This window comes from Helianthus annuus, chromosome 4 (genome assembly GCF_002127325.2).
Source record: "Helianthus annuus cultivar XRQ/B chromosome 4, HanXRQr2.0-SUNRISE, whole genome shotgun sequence".
In the NCBI taxonomy this organism is placed as follows: Eukaryota; Viridiplantae; Streptophyta; class Magnoliopsida; order Asterales; family Asteraceae; genus Helianthus; species Helianthus annuus.
This window is the reverse complement of record NC_035436.2, coordinates 137,334,690-137,344,287: the sequence shown is the minus strand read 5'-3', so window position 1 is coordinate 137,344,287 and position 9,598 is coordinate 137,334,690. Positions and strand designations below refer to the sequence as shown.

General features: G+C 35.2%; 1 protein-coding gene across 1 annotated transcript; it reads right to left on the bottom strand.

The window, feature by feature from the left end:
* Window positions 1-3,995: 3,995 nt before the first annotated feature.
* On the bottom strand, window positions 3,996-7,867 carry LOC110904731 (rhamnogalacturonan I rhamnosyltransferase 1-like). The gene is made up of 7 exons (XM_035988945.1): window positions 7,583-7,867; window positions 6,904-7,466; window positions 6,638-6,740; window positions 4,805-5,313; window positions 4,614-4,681; window positions 4,241-4,329; window positions 3,996-4,162 (listed from the first exon to the last, which is right to left on the bottom strand). Exons 4-7 carry the CDS (start codon window positions 4,857-4,859, stop codon window positions 4,027-4,029), a joined length of 348 nt encoding a protein of 115 aa, XP_035844838.1. The 5' UTR covers window positions 4,860-5,313; window positions 6,638-6,740; window positions 6,904-7,466; window positions 7,583-7,867; the 3' UTR covers window positions 3,996-4,026.
* Window positions 7,868-9,598: the final 1,731 nt, after the last annotated feature.

The following is a 9,598-nucleotide window of genomic DNA, read 5'->3' as shown; positions in this document are numbered from 1 at the left end:
CTGTAAAACTGACACCTTGTTTCTTACCAGACATCTTCACTTCAGTATCCTTCTTTGTTTTGGAAGTAATCACTTCAGTATCCTTTTTCTTTTCAGAATTCTTTTCTTCAAGTGTTTCTTCCTCAACTGCCTTCATGCCTTCAACTGTTGGATAAATCCTGTCTATGACATAAGAAGTACATGAGTAACTTTTTAACAATCTATTAAGTCTTTCTGTTTCAATCCTTTGAGTTTCCAGTTTCTGTTCAAGAACACCACATTTTTCAATGTAGTTGTTGACAACTCTCTGCTTTGTCATGAAAGCTCCTTGAAGTGTCTTCATTGCTGTTGCCTGTTCACTGTTGGATTGATTGTACTGATTCATTGCCTTGTTCAGAACATCATAAGACTCTTTTAATCTTTTCAAGTTGTGAATCAAAGTACTATTTTGCTTCTTCACTGCTTCACAATTTTCACATATCACCGGAATCTTTTGTGCATTAGATTCAGCTTCAATTGTGAAACCTGGAACTTCTATTACCTTTCTCTTGATCACTGGAACTTCTTCATCATCACTGCTGACAGGTTTCTTAACTTTCTTCTTTTTCTTTTTAGCTTTTTCATCATCACTGTCACTCTCTTCCATCAATTTTAAATGCTCTTCCATTCTTCTAGCATAGTAATCATCATCATTATCACTATCTTCAGCAACTCGAGCAACAAAAGCTTTGTGATCTGAAGTTTTGTTAGGATCATAGTCATCCCAACTAAATTTCTTGGATGAGCAGTTTATGGTTGTTGTTGTTGTTGAGCAACTTGATGATAAATTTCTTTCCGATAGTAGTCATTGTTGTTGAACGGATTTTGAGCTCCACTTGCTTCGCGATTCGTGCACTCTCTCTTGAAGTGTCCTTTTTCCCTGCAACGAAAACAAGTAACTTTAGATTTATCAAATCCTAAAGTAGAAACATTTGCATCACGGAAGTCATCTCTTCCTGTGATCTGTTTGAATTTCTCAGCTCTTCTCAACACAATCGCCAAACACCATTTTATATCCATCAATTCCATCTCCTCAGCATCAATTTGATCATAATCCTCTTTAGTCAACATTGGATTCCCGATCCGACCTAGTACTAAACTCCCATATGATTCCAACATAGTTCCCAACAAAGACATGTGACTTTTTGCAACTTCTTCTGAATAATCCTGATCATTCTCAAGATTTAATACAATGTTACATTGTAACTTCTTGCCATTCTTGGTTGCTGATAAGTTTGGATCAAATGACGGATATGAAGAAAAACTTGTTTTGCTGTTTGATCCTTTAGATGACCCTCCAGATGAACTATTAACATTGGTCTCAACCTTTGGTGACATGTTGATTTTATCATTCAACCCTGCTTTGTAATACAACCCAATATCTTGTTCACCATCAAAATCTTTCATTCTTGAGATCTTTCTTTGTTCCATCTCTTGAGCTTCAAGCTTTTCAATGAACTTACTCAGTGTTAGATTACTAAAATCTTTCTTGTTTCTCAACATCATGAGGTATGTACCCCATGTTTCATGTGGCAACGCATCAGCCAGTTTCTCAATCAACTCTTCATTGTCCTTTGTGATGCTCACTCTCTTCATGTTGACTAATAGATTGCAATATCTTTCGATGATCTGCTTTGTATTCTCAATTCTCAAACCTCGAAATAGATTGAATTCCTTTTTCAAAAGTGACTTTTTCTTCTTGATCATTTCTTTGCTTCCAACAAACTTTGATTTTAACGCTTTCCAGATAGAATATGCAGTTCCATTATGTTGCAATAAAACCAAGATATCTTCCTTCATAGCTTGATGTAATAAACTCGTCATCATTTTCTCATCTTTGTATTTCTTTTTCTCTTCGGCACTAAGATCTTTGATTGCAATGATCTCCTCATCATCATTCATCGGTCTAACATATTTCGTCTCAACACATTCCCAAGCATCCAAATAATTTTCTTGCACCCAATTTTCAAATTGTTATTCCCAACCCTTATACTCCTCGATATTCATGAGTTTAGGCGGTTTTTGCATGGTTCCCGTTTCATTTTCTAACATTGCTTGCTGAGTAATGGTAATCGGAGTAGCAAAGGCGTTATAAAATTCCTCTTCCATGTTTCGGTTTTCAAAATTTCACAAACAGTCTGTTCAAACGAAATTGACCTTCAAACGGAAATACCCTTTCAAGCGAAATTATCCTGCTCAAACGATAATACCACGTTGATGCGAAATACCCTAATTTCGCGCGAAATAACAAACTTTCAAACGAAATAGATAATTTCGTGCGAAATTATCAAACGAAATTACACCTTGAAGCGAAATTAACTAATTCCGTGCGAAACAAGTAATTTCGTATGAGAAAATTCAAGCGAAATAATGTTCTGAAGTGAAATAAGGTAATTTCGTTCAAAATTAAACCCTAATTTCGTGCGAAATTATGCTGATGTCATCATCTCGAGCTGAATTTATCAAATTGATCAAGTTTTAAGCCGTTTTAAGATCTGAAACTTTCAAGGGTTTGTTAAAACACTGTTACGCACATGACATGTGAAATTCAAGACATTTTGACCGTGAAAACTTGTTAATTATGAAAAAGAAGGTGTAGAAATCAGAATTTGGAGCTGAATTGGTATGAACTCTTCCTCCTGAGCTCTGATACCACTTGTAGGATCGTTTTCTGACCCGAACGAGTCGATCAGAAGAGTTTTTGCTCGATACGAAAGGCGGAAACAGTCGTATCAAGTTCAATTCTGCTAGATATTACTTTAATCTGTCTTTTGATTGATTTGACAACATTTTACAGCGAGTTGACACTTTGGCAGCAGTTCGGTACTCAAGCCGGAAAGTTACAAATGAAATCAAGACACCACTATATATAGGCAGGGTAATTTCGTGCGGAATTACACACACGAAATCATATTCAAACGAAATTAGATTTCATGCGGAATTACCACCTAATTTCGTACGGAATTATCAATTGGTAATTTCATGCGAAATTACCTACCAGCCTATATTTGACATATTTCTCGAACAACATGCCCTGATCTATCTACATACAAACAAGACTCGATACAAGACGAAGTCGACAGACGGATGCACTAACAAGTTGTACTATTTTCATCAAAAAAATATCATGAAACCGGAAGTAGGCCTTTTTCACACTTCTCTATATATAATAGTTAAACTATATGTTTAAAACTACACTTGCATGGTTTCTTTAATGTATATAAAAGTTTAAAACACGAAAGTGACGGATCCATAATATTCCATTAGTGGAGGTAAAAAATTTGGCAAGCTAAAATGGGTCTGGCTAGGACGGATCAAATCAAAACTGTACAGTTACGTTAAATTGTGGATTTAGAGCCCGCCCATTTTGCCACCCCCTATGAAGGGCACGATTTTTTCAACACTCAAAAGAACTCACCATTGACCACCATGGTGGACAAGAGGTTTGATTGTGTAAGTTTAGTTACAATCATATGCAATTTAGATCCTCTTTACCCTTGATATATCTAGAAGAACAATAGCCTAATTAACTTGGCATCCAGACAGATTCCAGATTTAAACATAGTACTCATGTTGATGCTTAAAATCTAGTTATTTATAGGTCAAAATTACCAAGGTTTGCAACTAATGCACCACTAAAGAGTAGTTGAGTATTACCTCAGTTTAGAGAATGCCGGTATCAAAAATTGCCAAATATGGATACCGGTAACGAAAATGCTCCGTAAGGTACGGTACATATATTTGTAGGTAGAATACCAGTACCGTGCCTTACCGTACCGAATTGAAAGTAGTGGTTCTATTCAAATGCACGATTTGATACTTTTTAATTAAAGAGAGAATCTGCATATGTTGATAACAAAACCTTATGCATGAGGGTTTGTTTGGTTGTCTAACAAATAATAGATATTAAGCTTAATAAAGCTGTAATATCATAAGATATATTTCCTATATAGATTCAAGGCAAATAAAGTTTGTACTTGATAATTATAATAAGAAATATCAGACCAACTAATGGGAGGCATAGTATGCACAATTCCTAAATCTGCTCTCTTTTGAAGCCGAGGAGGAAGTTGTTTTGAGTATATGGACTTCATATATCAAAGACGTAATGAAATGATTATCATCAAAAATGTATTCAAACTCCCTGTCATTTGATACTTAAGTCACAATCAATTCAAATCAACTTTAGATTTGCACCAAATAATGACACAATTTGCTTTACCTTGGATCGGCCCAGAAACACGTCTTATCCAGCTCGAGAACTATAATAGTAACATTCAAAACTCTTGCAATTGCAACCATGTCAAAAATCTACAAGATCAGGATATAGTTGAAAACTCAAGCATATTCTTTGTTCCATCACAGTTTTTTAGACAAGAAAAAACCCATCTCATGAATATAGATATTATAAAGTAGTTCCATACAGAACTAAGTCTGCATAAACACATGTTACTACTGTTTTAACGGTGGTACATAAAACGGTAACGCCTATTCAGCACTACGTACCAAGGATCATATGATTATTGCATATCTCTACATAAAATTTTTCTGTATTGTTAGCGCTCCTATACATATAAGTTATAAAAAACACTTACCGCAGACCGCATTTGATTGAGTCCTCCATTGCATGACACCATTAGGTAACCATTGTTCTGGTAAACCCCTAAATATCACATCAAAATAGTCAAGTTAATATCAAAACTTTCAAAATTTATGAACCACCCATAAGAACTATTGGCATTTATGATACAATATCATCTGTCATAAACATGAAATCTACACTCACTCTTATGTGGAAGAACCCTAATAGAAGCCAACTCAATATCTTCATCAACCATCATCTTCACTAACTGCTCGAATCCAACTTTAGGTTTCCATCCAAGAACTTTTCTGGCCTTGCTTGAATCGCCTTTCAAATTATCAACTTCCGCAGGCCTAACTACTTCTTATCGATCTCCACATGATCTTTCTAGTTCAAACCCCACGTACCCAAACGCCTTTTCAAGGAACTCTTCAACTATGTGTGATTCCTCAGTTGCCACCACTTAGTCGTCTGGCTTGTCTTGCTGTAGCATCAACCACATTGCCTCCATGTAATCCCCCGCAAATCCCCAGTCTCTTGAAGCCTGCAAATTCCCTGAAAATTGCTTGCTCTACAGCCCGATCTTAATCCGGCCTACTGCCCGCGTGATCTTCCTTGTCACAAAGTTTTCACCTCTTCGAGGTGGTTCATGGTTGAAGAGTATGCCATTGCAGGCAAAGATGTCGTATGCTTCCCTGTAGTTGACTGTATACCTGTTTGACAAACAATCTCGTGTAAACCACTGAACATGGAAACATACAAAAGTTTGATCGATGCATCAAATTTCTAACCAAAGCTACTAGTGGCCAGATATATAGGTTACATGTACTATATTTGTATAAAATACCCACATTATTTTCGCATCTAATACATGTTTGGCCTAGAAGTCTAGAGTCTTATCAGAGTATTGGGCTCTAGATCTACTGATTTCACCATCTTAGATCAATCCTACTATTTCTGTGAAGTATTTTTCTCTGTTTCTAAGCATCAAAGTAAGAAAATGGGTGTGGTTCCAAACTATGATCAGAAAACTGGAAGTATCAACAAACCTCCAAGGTTGTCGGTTAATAACTACTTAACATGGAAGCTGAAAATGCAAAGCTTCATGTGGTATCAAACTTCAGTCAATGGAGATCAATCATTGACCACCTTGATTAATGAACGGTTTATATATATTGCAGATTGAAATATGTAATTTACAGTAAACCTTCATAACATAAACAATGTTTGTTAAGCCTCGGAACTCGAAAACATATATGAACTTTGACTTGTAAGATCAATCAGAAACTCTAATACTTTCACGTGTCAGGCAAATAGTGATTGGTGAATAGAGTATATAATGTGGCTTGAAATATATGAACAAAATATACATTCATAACATAAACAATGTTTGCTAAGCCCCTGAACTCGAAAACATATATAAACTTCGACTTGTAAGATCAAGCTGAAACTCTAATACTTTCATGTATCAAACAATACCAACCGATGAACAATATAACGTATCTGACCTAAACAACCTAAAAATCTTCTAGTAGTTGATAACAATGCATACAATGTGAACTAATACATTGCGAAATTAGATCGTTCTAGCTCAGAACAACTCAATTTCTAGAATAAAAAATCAGATCAATTAAGTATTAAAATTAAACAAATGGTGATCGATGAACAATATAACATGTCTGACCTAAAGAACCTACAACCTTCTAGTGTCAATAACAATGAATACAATGTGAACTAAAGTATGAACAAATCAGATCTTAAAAATTATACACGGCTGCTGAACATCGATGGAAATAAAATCCAGTTGCTGAAACACACGGTCCATCTTAGGGTTCCGAATAATATCAGTGGATCGAAATAATCAATGATGGATAAGAAGCTTACACGTTAAGATCGATTGAAACACAGTTCAACTGTATAAGAAACATTCAATAGACACCAGAGAAATGACGATCGATGAGAGAATCGAGATGATTGAGGAATAAAGAAGATACAATAGATCAAACATTACAATAAACAATAATATAAGACCTCAACCTGGTCAATGAGAAGGATGAATCGGGCGGAGAAGAATTGAAGGGGAATCTGTCTTTTGGACAACCAACATGTCATCAACTGTTAACACGGAGTCTTCAGTTCCCTGCATAAGGAAAAGTCAGTATAATTAATAAATCAAAAGAATATTAACGAAGAATTAAAGAGCACTTACCATTGAATTCTGACAGCTACTTTTGTCTAGCATTGGAAAAGATAAACAACCCTAAATCAAATAAACAAAAATAAAATACAAATGACAACGCTACCTCTCGTTGCACCAAGGAAACTTCCATCAATGGTTGAAACGTGAACTTTAGTTGAATGTTCAGCGATACATGGATTAACAACTGCATGATCCATAATTGACTCAACTTAAGGTTTTTTTTGGCCACTAACTATAACCATCAAATTAAGAATGCATAAAACACATTAGCTATACAAATCACGCAACTCTACTAATACCCAAAATGTGTAATCAATCTGCACGAAACTGAGTGAGCTCTGACTATTACTTAAAGAACCAGTTGTAAGTGGATGTTCATGGAGATCATCACCTATCATCTCAGCAAGAACTACTCCCGCAGCTACACCAACATATCTTCATCATTACATAACAATAAAGAAACACCAACTGATACGTGTGGAAAAAGCTCTTGTAAAACTCTAAAAACATTTTTGTATCCCATCTTTAAAAAAGCACCAAATCTTAAAAATATCACAAAAGCACTCAAGAAACGAACATAGGTATTGATTAATTGAATACACAATGATCAAAGGTATTAGGGGAAACCCATCGAACCTCCTTGCCATCCTCTTTTTCTTTGTAGATCTGAAAAAATATCCGATAAGCAATCAGGCAACGAATAAACAAAACAATTTGATTAACTGAATAAATTGACTAAAACAACAACAAAACAATGATAAGTTGACCATAAAGAAACATACCTAAACCGAAACAAAACACCAGTAATCTGAAATTGCAACGGTGCCGTGAGAGTTCGAGACAAAATATACAGTGGCGAAGTGGGAATCAAGCAAACGTTTTGGTAAAGAGGAAAGGTGAATAGATTAGGGTTTCCACTAAATCAAAACAACAAATGAAATTCAAATTTGGGTTGTTTACCTAGTTGCTTTCAATTGTAATCCAAGAGATCTAGATTTTTTATTCTTTTTCTGGTTGAAATTATGCCGTAGATCTACACAAAAACAGAAGAAATACAAATCATGAGAAATCACAGGCCAGATAAATTCAAATGTCAACATAATAAAAACACCTTCATAACTTCTGATGAATTGATTCGATTGTACGAATGTGTATTCAATTTAGTGGCGGACCCAGGAATTTTTCCATGGGGGTGCGGAACATTTTTAAAAATTTTAGGCCCCAAGGTATATAAGTAAAAAATCGGTTCGTATCGGGTCGGGTCGGGTCATGTAAAACAAAAGAACATCGAAATAAATTTATATAATCATCAAAAATATGTCAAACCTTGTTACAAACATAATTAAAACGTCACCCTACGCGTTCTCATTTTTGAAATCTATCCAAAACATGGCTCCATAACATATTACATAATATACCAACTATTCAAGCCCTAGGAATCATAATGTAAATAACCCCAAAAATCATCTAAACAACATATACACCATAAAAAGAAAAAGCCAAACATTCTTCACTAACAAATATAACCCACCAGATCTACTGTGTGGTGTATGCGGCTATAAAAAAAGGCAAAATATCATCACTAACAAAATATAACCCACCATATAACATAATGAAAAACAAGACGAAGCACATGTCTACTGTCATGGTTAGTATGCGGCTAATATCAACCAAAATTCATCAAAAATAACAAAGAAATTTACCAGTGTTCGATCGGTGGTGGTATGGTGGCTGATTACGGTGGTATGCGGCTGCTGACTGTTTGTTGTCGCTAATGTTCTGATTGCTGGCGTGCAGGGAGGATAGAGAGAGCAGGAGAGAATATGTAAGGGTTTTGGGCTTGTTTATTTTATTTTAGTTTGAAATATTGTTGATTTGTTGGGTTTGTTTATTGGGCTAAGACTTAGTAGTGGCCTAGTTAAAGGTATTGGGTATTTGGGTTTAGTTATTTAGGTATTAAAAGTTATATAATTTAGGTAGTATTTAAAAAAATAAGAGTTTACTAAAAAAAAGTTTAAAATATAAATTGATAACACTTTTTACCTAAGGGGTGCAGACGAAAAATTCCAAGAGGTGCGGATGGAAAATTCCAAGGGGTGCGAACGAAAAAATTCCAAGGGGTGCGGACGGGATTTTCGACGGAACTTAGCACTAATTTTTTTTCCCGGGGGTGCGCCCGCCCACCTTGGCTTTGTCTTAAGTCCGACCCTGCCCTCTACCTCCACCATAACATGCCACATCTATTGATTATATCAGTAGAACATGGGTAAAATATAGACCCTAATTAAATAAATTCAATCATGAATAATAAAAAACATGTGTACCTAGTTAGACAGTAACCGAATCAGAGAATGAAGTAGACGTCATGTTCGTCAGATTGGTCGAGTTCCTCCTTAGGGTGCAATCTAATGATGGTGATGATGAAAACCGATAAAGGGTAATCGGTTGAGGAGAGGAGGCGATTTGATGTTATGATGTTATTGTGATTAGAGTCTAACTCTTTAACCCTCTAATTATCTCCTTATATATGCACCCAAGAGGAAACCCTAATTAGTTAATAATGGTAATATGGCCCATCAACAACTACCAACTAATTAAATAATAGGTTGTTATATATTATGATCTATATAATGTAAATGATTATAATGGCTACTAGATTAAATATAACATAATATATATTTAATCTTACATTCTCCCACTTAGCCAAGTAATCATTTACTATGAGTATTAGATAAGCCTGATCAGGAGTTAACACTCATTTTAACCTTAAACAAGAACTATTGCAGAGAAATACAGCC

Bases quoted from the DNA above. Each gene is read 5' to 3' on its own strand.
- LOC110904731 (XM_035988945.1), bottom strand. From the start codon at position 4,859: ATGATGGTTGATGAAGATATTGAGTTGGCTTCTATTAGGGTTCTTCCA. The intron at 4,682-4,804 runs GTGAGTGTAGAT...TGTGATATTTAG, and splicing joins TAGGGTTCTTCCACATAAGA to GGGTTTACCAGAACAATGGT. The intron at 4,163-4,240 runs GTAAAGCAAATT...ATCAAATGACAG, and splicing joins TGTTTCTGGGCCGATCCAAG to GGAGTTTGAATACATTTTTG.